Below are 14,734 nucleotides of genomic sequence, written 5' to 3'. Positions count from 1 at the left end.
GAAAAACATTATAATTAGCAAAAATGTTGTTTAAATTTTGACAAATTAACCTGCAGAATTTTGAATTTTTTGCACAGAATTCTGCCAGGAGTAAGTTCTGTTCCTACTATAGAAATGTAATATGATCTCCATGTTGTAATAGTGAGGTAAACACACAAGTGTTTTATCACATTTTGATTAAGTGCTGAGGTTAGCATTCTAGTCCTCTTGAATATAGATAAAGTGCTGACTCTGCCCTTGGAATGCCCCCCCCTCCCAACATAGCCAGTTTTGATTTAGGTACTAACCACACTATTCAGGAGTAATTAGCTGGTTAAGGGCTGCTGAATATTAGCAGCTAGCTCCAACCAAGCAATTTAACCAGTCAGCAGCCAGCTAAATTACTTTGAATATCAGGTCCACAGAAAACAGTAAGTAGGTTTAAATGACGAAATCTTTCAGTGGAAGAAGGTGAATAGTGGAGTATCACAAGAATCTGTAAGGGAACTGGGGCTTTTTACCGTATTTATAAATGATCTGGAAAAGTGATCAAATTTGCCAATAACAAAGTTGTTAAAAACCATATGCAGACTATGAGAACTTGCAAAAGGCTCTTGGAAGAGTAGGCAAATAAATGGCAGATGAAATTTAATTCCATAGCTTATCAAATTAAAATACATGAAAATTAGAAACCTTACCACCACCCCGCTAGCGGCTGCCATTGCCGTAACTGCCCCAAAGCCCATAGAAATTTTAAAAAATAATAAAAAGCTTGTTCAGATGCTAATATACTTTATGTACATAAATTGTCAAGAAATATCTATTGTTCATAGAAATATCCCAGAAAAAACCTGTTTCAAAAATCCAGGCCTAGATTACTACTTTCCCTTGTATATATCTTCTTGACTTGACAAGTGGCCTTCACCTATCATTAACTTAGTCAAGTTAATATACAGTATAACTTCAAAAACCAAGGGTTGATTTTCACTCAGCTGATTTCACAGTTTATTTATCTTTTTATTAACCCTATCACTCCCTCATTGTTACATGTGCATTTTCACTGACATACCTCCAGGCCTGCCTCTTAAAGCAGCAGCAGCAGCAGCAGCAGTGGCAGTGGCCAGTCGATAGAGGCAGCACTCTTAATAGGCTGCTTGTGGCCTGCCCTGCCCTGCTGGAGCCTTCCCTCTGCTGTGTCACTGATGACATGACAGAGAGAAGCCCTGGTGGAGCAGGCTGCAAACAGCCTGTTCACAGCGCTGCCTCTAATGGCCGGCCACCGCTGCTGCTCCTGTGGGATGCCCGAAGATATATTAAATTTCACGGTGGGGTTGGGGAGGTCGGTCGGGAGGTGCTGCACAGGGGGATGGGATGGAGAGATGGAAAGCTGCTACACAAGAGGATGGGACTGAGGGAGGGATGGAAAGCTGCTACACAGGGGGATAGGAGGGATGGATGGAAAGCTACTGCACATGGGGGAGGGAAGAGGGGAGAGAGGAGAGAGGAATAATTGTTGGACATGGGGTGATGGAGAGGAAGTGAGATGCAACAGAGATAGAAAGAGGTGAGAGGAAGAAATCCTGCATATGGTAGAGGGAAGAGAGGAAATACCATAACATGGAGGAGGAGGGAGAGGGAGAAATGGAAGGGAAGGAGAGGAGAGACATGCCAGAGCATGGAGGGAGGGAAAGGAAGGAGACAGAAATGCTAAATCATCAGGAAGGGAGGGAAAGGAAGGAGAGGAGATGCCAGAGCATGGAGGGGAAGGGAGAGATGGAAGGGAAGGAGAAGAAAGAGATGCCAAGGCATGGGAGGAGGGAAGGAGATTGAAATGCCATACCATCGGGGAGGGATGGAAAGGAAGAAGAGGAGATGCCAGAGCTTGAAGGGGGAGGGAGAGATGGAAGGGGAGGAGAGAGATGTCAGGGCATGGGGGGAGGGAAGGGAAGAAGACTGAGATGTCAGACCAGCTTGAAGGAAGGGAGAAAAAGGAAAGGAGATGTCAGAGAATGGAGGGAGAGGGAGAGATGAAAGGAGAAGAGGAGAGAGATCCCATGGCATGTGGGAAGGGAAGCAGATGCCAGAATATGGGGAGAGTTGGAGTGGGAAGGAGGGAAGGAAAGGAGAAGAGAGAGATGCCAGAGCATGGGGAAAGGGAGTAGAGACAGAAAGAGAAAAATGAAAGAGACAGAAAAAGGGTGGACACTGGATGGAATGGAGAGTGAAGAGAAGATGAGGAAAGCAGAAACCAGAGATGACAAAAGGTAGAAAAAATATTTTTTTTGATGCTTTAAAATAAAGTAGTATTGTAGCTGTATTGATAAATATTTATAAATAGATAATGGAAATTAGGTAATCCTTTTATTGGACTAATTTAATATATTTTTTACTAACCTTTGGAGACCCAAATCTCCATCATCAGGCAGTGGCATACCAAGGGGGTGGGGGGGGGGGGGGGCAGGCAGTCCGCTCTGGGTGCAGCTCCTGGGGGTACTCCTCCAATCCCTTTTTATATGGGGCGGGGATGTTAAAAAATAATCGGTCCCAAATGTCACATACCCTAGGTACACCACTAGATGAAGTTACTAAGTAGTAGATTTAAAACAAACCAGGGAAAATATTTCTTCACTCAACGAGTAATTAAACTTTGGAATTCATTGCTGGAGAATATAGTGAAAGCTGTTAGCTTAGCAGGGTTTTGAAAAGGTTTGGATAATTTTCTAAAAGAGATATCCTTACACCATTATTAAGATGGCTTGGGGAAATCAACTGCTTTTTCCTAGGATAAGCAGTATAAAATCTGTTTTTCTCCTTGGGATCTTGCCAAGTACTTGTGACCTGGGTTTGGCCACTGTTGGAAACAGGATACTGGGCTTCATGGACCTTCAGTCTGTCCCAGTATGGCAACTCTTATGATCTTATGTTCTTACTAGTTTTTTAGCCAGTTACATTAACGGGTGCTAGAATAGATGTGTAGACTTAGGCATTTCTTTCTTTCTTTCTGTCTCTTTCCCTGGCCCCATGTCTGTCTTTCTTTCTGTCACTCTCCCTTCCCCCTGTCTGTCTTTCTTTCTGTCTGTCTTTCTTTCTGTCTCTCTCCTCTTTGTCTGTCTTTCTTTCTGTCTCTCTCCCTGGCCCCTCCTCCCTGCGCACGACCATCTCTCAAACCCACTCCTCCTTTACAAAGCCACGCTAGTGTTTTTAGTGCTGGCCACAGAGGTAACAGCATGGATGCTCACAGAACTAAAGAACACTACAATCTGTAGACCCCCCTCCCCCCTCCTATAAGAACTGACAAAAGAAAAAAGCATATGGATAATCACCTTTCCTGACACATCACAGTCTCTGGGTTTCCCCATCCCTAGTCAGAGCCAAGACACAATGTCACAACATCAGGATGCTTTCGTTCCCCCTCTGAGAAAGGACATCCCTCCCTGCTCTAGAAAAGCAAGAGTTTCAGCGCTTCCTATTCCAAAAGCCAGCACGGAACATATCGAACTCAGCTGGGAATCTGAAGTCAAAAGGGAAAGCAGGAAGACAGGGAGTGGCAGATCCAGCTCCATCCTATGGAGGAGAAAAAAAGCATGACATCATGCCCTTCAAAGAGGAAAAGTGAAGGATTCCCCTTCCATTGAGAGCCACATCCTCTCCTCCTCATGACATCATGCGTCTAATACTCAGTCTTGCAGAGACTGGGACATGCGGAGAGAATGGGCGCTGGTTTACCCTTCTCGGCTCTCAGGCTCCAGGCTCTTGAAAACACTGCTGTCTGCAGGAGCTTCCCTTGCCACTAACATCTGCAGCCGGTTTAACAGCTCGGCCCCTCCTGCTGCTTAACCACTTGCTTCCTCCTCCCCTCCCCCCATATGTCTGTCAAATCATCGAGGGGCCCGAAGGAAAAACAGAAGCAACACGAAGTTCCAATGGCCCAGCCGCAGCGTCCCAGGCACAGTAAACACCGCTGCTTCGCGGTCTTCTACTGGCTTGATTTCCTCTGCCACGTCCCTGATGACATCATCAGGGACGCGGCAGAGGAAATCAAGCCAGTAGAAGGCCCGAAGCAGCGTGTTTACTGTGCCTGGGACGTTGCTGGAGGCGGAAGGTTTGTGTTTGTCGCACGGTGGTAGGTGCGGCTGGGAGGATCAACGGGGGTTTCGGGTGTGCTGGGTAGGGTCGGTGCTGGGGGGGTGCTACCTGCTGTGAATCAGGCCAGAGCCGGCAAGCTCTCCTCCTGGCATCCTCCGCTCCGCACCGCCTTTGCCTTAGCGCGCATGCGCACTCTGCCGGATACATCCCGACAGATCAGGACTCAGGGAACACGCGGCGAGAGTGCGCATGCGCGCTTAGCGTTTTATTATTATAGATGCAATCTGAGCATGCCTTTTTGCCTACTGCTTCCCCTTGTCCTTTTCCCTTTATTGTAAGTATAGCACATATGCTTGGAAACCGATGTACATATTTTTAACTACTGGATGGAAGACAATTTTCAGCTCAAAAAATGTACCCAAATTGCTCCCCACTTTCACTGTATTCTTTCAGAGGCTCCAAAGATAACCCAATATCATTTAAAGCTACCTTGATTCACTTCCAAAGCAATACTACACTTATATCATTCTAGATTTACACCCCAGTCAGATGTACTGACTGAAAAGTCTCACTCTTTGGCCTTCAGTCTTACTCCTTGGCATGGTAAATCTTACTTTTTGAGATGGTTCACCCTTTGCATCTCTACATTTTCCCACAATGGTCAGCCTTTGTATGCAGGGGTAATAGGATCCAGAGGAAGCATTAGTCTGCAGCCCCTAGCAAAAAGATTGTCACTTTTGAAGATCGAGCTAGAGTGGTATGGAACCACATAGAAAGAAAACCTCTGGCTAACTGCAAATGAAGGATTATGGCACTGCATTCCTAATAGGGGACAGTTCCAACTGAGCCAAAAGCCCAAACGAGCAAGAAGAAAATACTAGGCTACAAATTAAAATAAAAATTATAGAAATTGTGGAACAAATCTCAACAAACTGCTCAATGTATGTTGCATGCATCAGGACTGAAGCCATGCATGTTATTAAAAATTTTTATGAATAGTCAAATGTACACTATGGGCCAGATTCAGTAGGGGTTTAACGCGCATAATACCATGCGTTAAACCGCCTGCTGCGCTAGCCGCTAATGCCTGCATTGAGCAGGCGTTAGTTTTTTAGCTGGCCGTGGGTGTTAGCGCGTGATGAAATGTCCGACGCGCTAACCCCGCTAGCGCAGTTTGATATAAGGACCTCTTAGACATCACTAGGCGGCCCAGACATAGGCACTCCATTAGGCCAGCTTTACACTCACCTAGTTTGGCGGTGCCTATGTCAGACGCCTAACGACACCTAAGTCAACTGTGCCCATTCACCACCCATAATCACATCTACTTTTTTTTTTTTTTCAAATCTTTATTCATTTTAACATATACATCAAGTGTACATTAAAATATGAACACAACATATTACATTATCACTTGATAATTCCATAACAATATATAACTAAAAGATTTATATCCCACCCCCATCTCATATCTATACATGAATAATATAATTCCTATGTATATTAATCAATTAAATTATACACATATATATTGAATTATCATAATCTACTTTTTAACATAGGCATCATTAGGCGTCCCTAGGCATCCTAAGAGTTCAGCACCAAATTGTTAAATTGCTTAATTTAATTTTATTTTTTTATTGACTGAAAACTGGCATGGTCAATTATCACACCGATTAAGCCAATTAAAAAAATTAAGTTCAGCATGAATCCCAAACTTAGGCGTTGCTAGCCAGCCGTGATTAAGACGCCATTTATAGAATATGGTTTATAGAATAACTGATCACATTCTCAAGCAATTACATTTCTATCCTTAAATTATTAATAAAATCTGTATGCTAAAAACTAGTTCCTCATACCTTATTTGACTGTGTATATATACTGTATATATAAGAACATAAGAATGGCCTTACTGGGTCAGACCAATGGTCCATCTAGCCCAGTCACAAGTACCTGGCAGAAACCCAAATTGTAGCAGCATTCCATACCACTGATCCAGGGCAATTTGCCTTCAGTTTCTTTATTTATTCAGTTTTCTATACCGTTCTTCCAGGAGAGCTCAGAATGGTTTAGATGAATTTATTCAGGGACTCAAGCATTTTTCCCTGGGCTCACAATCTATTTAATGCATCCGGGGCAATGGGGGGATTAAGTCCCAAATTCTGTAATCAACGCCTAAAGTGAGTCACCTATTTTGGAGGCGCCCAACTAGATGGGCGCCTATCTAAATTGAATATTGTTATTCAATTTAGATAGGCGCCCATCTAGTTGGGCGCCTCCAAAATAGGTTCAATTAAGTTTTCAATTAAGAGTTCAATTAAGCTTTTTAATCAGCACTGATTGAAACACAGGCGCCTATCAAGAAAGTGTGATTCTGTAACAAGGCGCCTCTAAAAATTTAGACGGCCTTCAAAAAAATAGGCGCTATGCATGTTAGACGTGGGCGTGGCTATATGTTATGCGCCTTGTTGCAGAATCACTGCTCTTAAGCGTGCTTAAGCGCTCAGCTAGGCGCCTAACTTTTAGTTGTGCCTAGAGCTGGCCTATTTCTTGGGCGCCTCCAAAATAGGTTCCACTCAGCGTGATTCTTTAAACAGCACCCAATTTTACTTGAATCGCGCTGAACAGTGTCTAATTAGGCGCCTAACGTTTGGGCGCTTCTTATAGAATTTGCCCTTAAGTGACTTGCCTGGGGTCACAAGGAGCAGTATGGATTTGAACCCACAACCTCAAGGTACTGATGCTGTAGCTTTAACCACTGCACTACACTTTCCTCCAGTGCAATATCAGAAGTGAGCCAAGTATAGGACAATGAAGCCATTGTGACATCACTGATGAGGTTGGCTTTAATTGGCGGAATGAGGCATTATGACATCAGGGGAAAGGATAGGGACTTGTATACTGCCTTTTTGTAGTTTTTGCAACCACACTCATAGTGGTTTATATACAGGTACTTTAAGCATTTTCCCTGTCTGTCCTGGTGGGCTCACAATCTATCTAATGTATCTGGTGCAATGGGGGATTAATTGACTTGCCCAGGGTCTCAAGGAGCAGCATGTGTTTGAACATACAACCCCAGAGTGCTGAGGCTGTAGATTTAACCACTGCCCCACACTTTCTGATGTTTCGTTATATTTTACAAACAATGGAGCCCTCTTACTAAGCTGTGGTAAGCAGCAACGCTTACTTACCGCAGATTACAAAACACTACTGTGGCACAAGCTCTGGGATTGGCACATTACCCATGCGCTAAAAATAGAATTTATATTTTAGTACTGGGGGCGTGTCTGGGAGCAGAGAATAGGCGTGTTCTGTGCTAATCAGTTAGCGCAGCTACATCGCTGCATGCTAACAAATTCGTGTGGTTAGCACATGAGCCTTTAGGGCCAGATTCTATAAATGGTGCCAAGCGATGCCTACATTGTAGGTGCCGTTCGGCGCGGTTCTCAATCAAAAAAATGGTGCTGTTTCTAGAGTCACGCCTAGTGGCACCTAAGCGGACATAGCTGGTAGGCATCCTAGACATAGGTGCTACTCCGTTAGGCTAGCTTTTCACTTGCCTAATTTGGCGGTGTCTACGTCGGGCGCCTAACATAAGAACATAAGAACATAAGCAATGCCTCCACTGAGTCAGACCTGAGGTCCATCGTGCCCAGCAGTCCGCTCAAGCGGCGGCCCAACAGGTCCAGGACCTGTGCAGTAATCCTCTATTTATAACCCTCTATCCCCTTTTCCAGCAGGAAATTGTCCAATCCTTTCTTGAACCCCAGTACCGTACTCTGCCCTATTACGCTCTCTGGAAGCGCATTCCAGGTGTCCACCACTCGTTGGGTAAAGAAGAACTTCCTAGCATTTGTTTTGAATCTGTCCCCTTTCAACTTTTCCGAGTGTCCTCTTGTTCTTTTATTTTTAGAAAGTTTGAAGAATCTGTCCCTCTCTACTCTCTCTATGCCCTTCATGATCTTATAAGTCTCTATCATATCCCCTCTAAGTCTCCTCTTCTCCAGGGAAAAGAGACCCAGTTTCTCCAATCTCTCAGCATATGAGAGGTTTTCCATCCCTTTTATCAAACGTGTCGCTCTCCTCTGAACCCTCTCGAGTAATGCCATATCCTTCTTAAGGTACGGAGACCAATATTGGACGCAGTATTCCAGATGCGGGCGCACCATCGCCCGATACAATGGCAGGATAACTTCTTTTCTCCTTGTTGTAATTGTTGTAACAATGCCTAGGTCGACCACTCCTATTCTCCGCCTATAACCACGCCTACTTTTAAACATGGGCATCCTTAGGCATGGGGGGGCATCTTCACTTAGGCATTGCTAGGTGTCCTATGAGTTCAGCGCCAAACTCTTAAATTGATTAATGTTTTTTTGATCAATTACCACGCCGATTAAAAAATAAAAATTGGGGGTGGATACCGAACCTAGGCGGCTGAAATTAGGGTGCCTAGTGGTGCCTAATCTAGACGCCGTTTATAAAATTTTGCAGTTACTGCCTAGAAAATAGCTGTTGGCAAGCGCTCGTGCACTAATGGCCGTGTGTTAAGGAAACTAGTGAGTGGCCTTTAATGGGAATAATGGAAAACAGAGCAATTTTTCTATCACACTAAAAGTGGCCTCAGCACACGAGAAAGCCCCACACTGAGGAGGTGGGGGCTTATATTTGGTCAGTTCACTATTGTTAGGCTGTTAACAGAATTCTAAGTTTCATGGTAAGCTGTACTTGCTGCAGTAGCATAGCAAGGGTAGGAAGCTTTTGATGGCCACAAGCTAATTTCCCCATTAGCGAACTTACCAACGCTTATGTTTTAGATGGTAAGAGCTCCCTTGCTAATCACATGCTAATTAGGTGGCGAACGCCAATATAGTTGCATTAACTGATTAGCACAGAACATACCTACTCTTTGCCCCCCAAATACACCCCCAGCGCTAAAAAATAAAAAGTACTTTTTAGCACATGAAGACGTGCAGATGCTATAATTACTGTTGGATGTCTAAGCATGCCCCCCCCCCCCGGTAATGGGGGGGGATGGGGGTACATGTTAGTACTGCGGCTTAGTAAAAGGGCCCCTAACAAAGGATATAAAGCAGTATAATAATTACCAAATTAAACCTAAGTAAACTATAGAATGGTGTTAGGCTCGTATCTGGCCAAACAGCTGATGGAAAAGTAGTATATAAAGTCCCATCTCTTTACCCTTCTAAACCCTGACTGTTTATTGCGCAGAGTATGTATTCTGTCCCTACTTTATGTGAGCATTTACTCAGTTTCTTATATAAGAACAAGTTTAAGGGCTCCTTTTACTAAGCTGCGCTAGCGTTTTTATCACGCTTAGCATGCACTGCATTGCTCCCCGCGCTAGACGCTAACGCCAGCATTGAGCTGGCGTTAGTTCTTGGCGCGTGGCGCAGGGTTAGCACACGCTAAAAACGCTAGCGCACCTTAGTAAAGGCAGCCCTAAGCGTTTATGTTAAGATGTATAGGTAAGGTGTGCTCTGTGGACCTAAATCCCCAGAGGGCGCTGGCTTTAGCTGATTTCCTGTGTTGTGCAACGATTAACGGTAGATTTTATGCCGACCCTTTTTCAGACTTTGGCCAAATACCTTAAATCTTATGACTTCATAAAGATGCATAAAACCAAGCAGAAGAGCAAATTTGAACTTACTTGAGGTCCTGGTTGACCCTATAAATTGAAAAAAAAAAAAAGAGAATTACATACTGCACAATGGGAATATAATAAATCAACAGCTACATACAGTAAATACATAATAGAAATGTGCAAAATTTAGACATGAGTAAACCTGAAAAAATTTCAGACTAGTATCTTTAAAAAGTATTCATTTCCAAAGGTAGCAGAATCGCTAAATCGTACAGAGATATTAGAATCCACACTGTCCTCTGTCCTCGCTTTCTCTTTTACAATTGTAGTTCTTCCCTTTCTCTCCTATTGTTTGAAGTAAGTCCATTTGTCTTATTATGTGTTTTATTAAGATGTTTTGGTTTATCTAGTACCCCTGATTTTTAATCTGTTTTTAAGTAAATTTTATATTGTACACCTCTTAGAAATTTGATGAAGCGGTTTAAACATTTTTTAATAAACTTGAAACTTGAACTTTGTTAGTCTCGTTTGTCTTTGAACATGACGTTAACTCCATAGTAAGATTATTTTTCCGAAATTCTCAGACGTTATTTTATGGAAAAAAAAGTCTGGATCTTCCCTGATGTCACAAGAACTACACAAGAGTGGAAAAAGTTCTTCTTGGCAATGAGGTCAGAAACATTAACACTTGGAACATTCCTTCTAGCATATCCTTGTAAATCTATAATTACATTTCTAGGAGTAAAATACACTTTTTTATGCCATAAGAACTCCGATCATTCTTGGATTTGAAGAAAATGACAACCGGGACAGCTCAATAAGATCTTAAGACAGTCATGATTATGGTATTATAGGGCCGCTTTGTCTTTATCTACTGTTATACCAATTCCTTAATTTGTTTTATTTGAGTTGCTCCTCACTCTTATAGTTCTCTTCCTCCGTTATTGTGGTCTAAGAAAGATTTAATTGTTTTCTTCATTGTTTTTCTTTAAAATATTTTTTTTCATCTGATTTTCTTGTACAAGAGATGTCTTGTGATGTTATGTTAAAATTTCAATTAAAAAAAGAGCCAGAACTATTAATTTCCTAATTAATTCACCATCTTCACTCCTCCCCCATTTCGGCAGGGGAGAGCTGCAGTCCGGCGCTCAGCACCAACGGTCGGTTCAGGAGCCCGTTCCAGCAGGGCACCCGACACCATCTTCATTTCTCCCCCGTTCCAGCAAGGGAGAACCGAAGCTCAGCATCAATGGTCAGTTCGGGACCCCTTTCCAGCAAGGCACCAGACACCATCTTCACTCCTCCCCCGTTCCGAAGGGTCTGCCTCTGAGGATTTCGCATCATGTGCGGCAGCAGTGGAGATTACCATGCCAGAGATGTCGCCTGTTCTTGGAGGAATCTCGGGACCCAGATGATAGCCATCGGAACTGGGGTTGATGGCAGTTAGAAAATAGAATGGGAATAATGGTTGAAGTGAATTGGGGTGGAGATGGAGGTGGGTATGGAGAGAGATAGGGATAAGATGTATTCCGGAATGGCATTAAGATCTGATATTAAATGATCATAATAATTACAAGTCAAAGATCTTGATGCTTTTTTGGAGTGTGTTTCTGTTTCTCTCTATGCTTGTTTTTATCTCTATTTTTATTTACTTTAATTATTATTTTAATTCTATCTTTAACTTATTTATTCATTACTTGTTGGAATATTCATTTCTATCTCTATCTCTACCTCTGTCTTTATATTTTATCTTTACTTTTCATAAATTGTTTCTTCGGGTACTTTAGTTAGATTGTGAGCCTTTGGGACAGTTAGAGAATTTCCAAGTACCTATCTTATTTATTTTTATTTGTATCTTTAATGCATCATTTTTGTAAACTGCTTAGATACCTCACGGTTATTAGTGGTATATAAGAATTAAATTAAATTAAAAATTAAATTAAATTAAGGGGGGATTCATCAGTGTGTGTTACTGTTAAGATGGGTTGTATTACCATAAGTGGTGCTAGTTTAGCACAAGACCTCATTGCATAAAATAACCCTGCCTTAACAGTGGCACACCTTTGATGAATCCCCTCCTAAATGAGTACAGTGGCCGTGTTAGTCCACTTTCCAAGGTAATATATAGAAATAAAGCAAAAAAAACCAAAGGAAATAAGGTAATATTTTTAAAAAATTCTTTATTCGATTTTCAAATTTCAAAATTGCATTACACAAATATATTACATTTAATTGATCAACAAAAGCACATTCAACTCAAATATACATAACCACCTATTTTATCCCCCCCCATGATTAATCAATAAAACACAGAAATCATGTAAATATCCCAATATTCATACCTTATTAAAATTAATAATATCCTCCCAACCATCTTTTTTATTGGACTAACTCAATACATTTTATGATGAGCTTTCAAAGGCAACCCTTCTTCTTCAGATCAGAAATAAGCAAATGTTGACAAATATCAGTACTGTATATATAAGGAAAACATGAAAGCATTTCAGGGATAGGAAGAGGGAGGGGTGGGCAGGCGACAGAAAGGGGACAGAGCAGTTTTAAATGTTTTTGTAGTGCGAAAGGAAGTCCAGATCTTTGTTAAGTCCCGTCTGGTAGGTGCCAAAATATTTTATCATTTTAATTTCAAAGGTTTTATGTCCTTAGATTGTCTTAAAGTTCCCCTGTAGTATTCTTACCATAAAATCATTGGTGCAGTGGTCAGTTTTTCCAAAGTGTTGTCTGACCGAGGTGACATTCGGGTTGCTATTGCAATTTTTAATATGATCTAATCCTTATCTAATCTAATCTAATCTAATCCTTAGGTTTGTATACCGCATCATCTCCACGTTCGTAGAGCTCGACGCGGTTTACAGTAGGAGAAATAGGAAGGAACTACAACAGAGGGTTAGAGGTAGAAGTGTGAAGAAAATTTAGAGGACTTGGGATGCCAAGATATAAGAGTTTCCTTGATTCCTAAGTTGGAGGGAGACTTACATTTTTTGAGAAAAGCCAGGTTTTCAGATGTTTGCGGAAAACTTGGAGAGAGCTCAAGTTCCGAAGAGGGGAGGTAAGGTTGTTCCAAAGCTCAGTGATTTTGAAGTGGAGGGAGGTCCCTAGCTTTCCTGTGTGGGAAATGCCTTTTTTTTTTTTTTTTTTTTGAATATATTTTTATTGAATGAACCAATCACGAGAGGTACAATCAGCAACCAAGCCAAAAAAAGTGTAACATCATAGATACAATAATCAGGTATACAATACAGTGAGGCCAGAGATCAAACACTCAAACAGAGCCTTCTCATGAAAGTTCACAATTTTCAAGTTTGAAACAGAACAACAAGAAATTAGCGAGGGGAAGGATAGTTTTAATTTGTGGGAGGATCTGGTGGTATTAGGGTTTGAGGAATTCCAAGAAAGAGGGATAAAGGGAGGGAGGATACCATATAGGATTTTGAAAGCTAAACAGGCGCATTTATAGTGGACCCTGGCGATTATCGGAAGCCAGTGGAGCTTGGCCACGAGTCGGGAGACATGGTCAAATTTACTTTTAGTATCTATGTAATGATATCTATGTAAGTTGATTGTGGTCTTTAGCATTTGGTTGTTTCACCAATGTACGCAACATGCCTCTTTGCACTTTTTGCACTGAATGATGTAGAGTAGACCACATTAAAAGATGAACATGTAAAGGATCCCTAGATGCTGAATGTTTTTCCTATATGAGTGACTGGACAACACTTTAGAAAAATTGACCACTGCACCAATGATTTTATGGTACGAATACTAAAAGGGAACTTTAAGACAATCCAAGAATGTAAAACCTTTGAAATTAAAATGATAAAATATTTTGACACCTACCAGATGGGCCTTAACAAAGATCTGGGCTTCCTTTCCCACTACAAAGACATTTATGTTTATTGAGAGCTTGTATACTGCTGCTAATGATCGGAGAGTCAATTCAGAGCGGTTTACATGAGCTTCTGTAGCTATGTTACCATACAGTTACAAAGAGCTTCTATGAGGTGTTACAATACAAGGGCTCCATACTGAAATACACAGAGCTCTGTGGTGGTGTTACAATACAGAATTATTAATACCGGCATGATTATGTCATAATCAATCATCTTACTTATTTACTGGCACATTGATCATCCTACTTATATGCACATGTTTATACCAAATCAATCATCCTACGTATATACACATGTAATACTAGGGGCTCCTTTTATCAAGCCGCGCTAGCAGGGTTAATGCGCGTGACTTTTCATCACGCATTAACCCCCGTGCTGGCCTAAAAACTACCACCTGCTCAAGAGGAGACGGTAGGGCTAGCGCGGCCAGCGGTTTAGCGCATGGTATTACCCTTGCGCGGCTTGATAGGTTTACTGTTGCAGCTAAATACACTATATTTTCACGTCTCCTAAGGCTTTTGCCACCTCTCTGTCTCCTGCCCACCCACCCCTCCCTCTTCCTATCCTATTTTTAGCACATTACTTTTTTCTCCTATTTTCCTGACAGTTTCCTCCCACTCCTTTAGGATTCCAGCCCTTTATATTTATGTTTCCAGGCCTCTATTCATTCACTCCAGTGTTTCTCAAAGCAGTCCAGCAGTACCAGCTAGCCAGTATGGCTTTTGTGATATCCACAATGAATATGCATGAGTTATATGCACACAAATCTATCTTAGTAGTACGAAAGGAAATGGGAACGGACAATGCTTTTCAGTGATTTTGGTTACTCTGGCATGTTAGTTGGACCGAGCTTTGTTTTATCCCAGACCTGTCATCTGTGAACATATACGCCACAGTGACCCCTGATGCAGGCGTTCCTCAGACGCCGAAACACAGTGCTGTGTCGGGTCCACAGCTTCTGCTTGTGTCCTTTTCTGAAATAAACAAGTTGTCTTCAGTGGAGTGTTCATTGTCCGTCCCCACTTCCTTTTGTACTGTTTTATACCCATAGGTTCTTTGTCCCGTTGGACTTTTTGGTGTTCACAAATCTATCTTATACATATTCATTGTGAATATCACAAAAAGCAGACTTGCTAGAGAGTACTTGCTTGAGAAACAC

General features: G+C 41.9%; 1 protein-coding gene across 1 annotated transcript in view; it reads right to left on the bottom strand.

Annotated features, from left to right (window-relative positions):
• Nucleotides 1-14,734, bottom strand: part of COL25A1 (collagen type XXV alpha 1 chain) — a 405,886-nt gene that overhangs the window by 268,333 nt on the left and 122,819 nt on the right. Inside the window, exon 6 of the mRNA XM_033960097.1 lies at nt 9,734-9,751. Coding sequence (XP_033815988.1) covers nt 9,734-9,751 — 18 coding nt within the window. The remainder of the gene's footprint in view (nt 1-9,733; nt 9,752-14,734) is intronic.

The sequence above is a fragment of the Geotrypetes seraphini genome, chromosome 1 (assembly GCF_902459505.1).
Source record: "Geotrypetes seraphini chromosome 1, aGeoSer1.1, whole genome shotgun sequence".
NCBI classification, from domain to species: domain Eukaryota; kingdom Metazoa; phylum Chordata; class Amphibia; order Gymnophiona; family Dermophiidae; genus Geotrypetes; species Geotrypetes seraphini.
The sequence above is the reverse complement of the archived record's forward strand: the minus strand, read 5'-3'. Positions and strand labels throughout refer to the sequence as shown.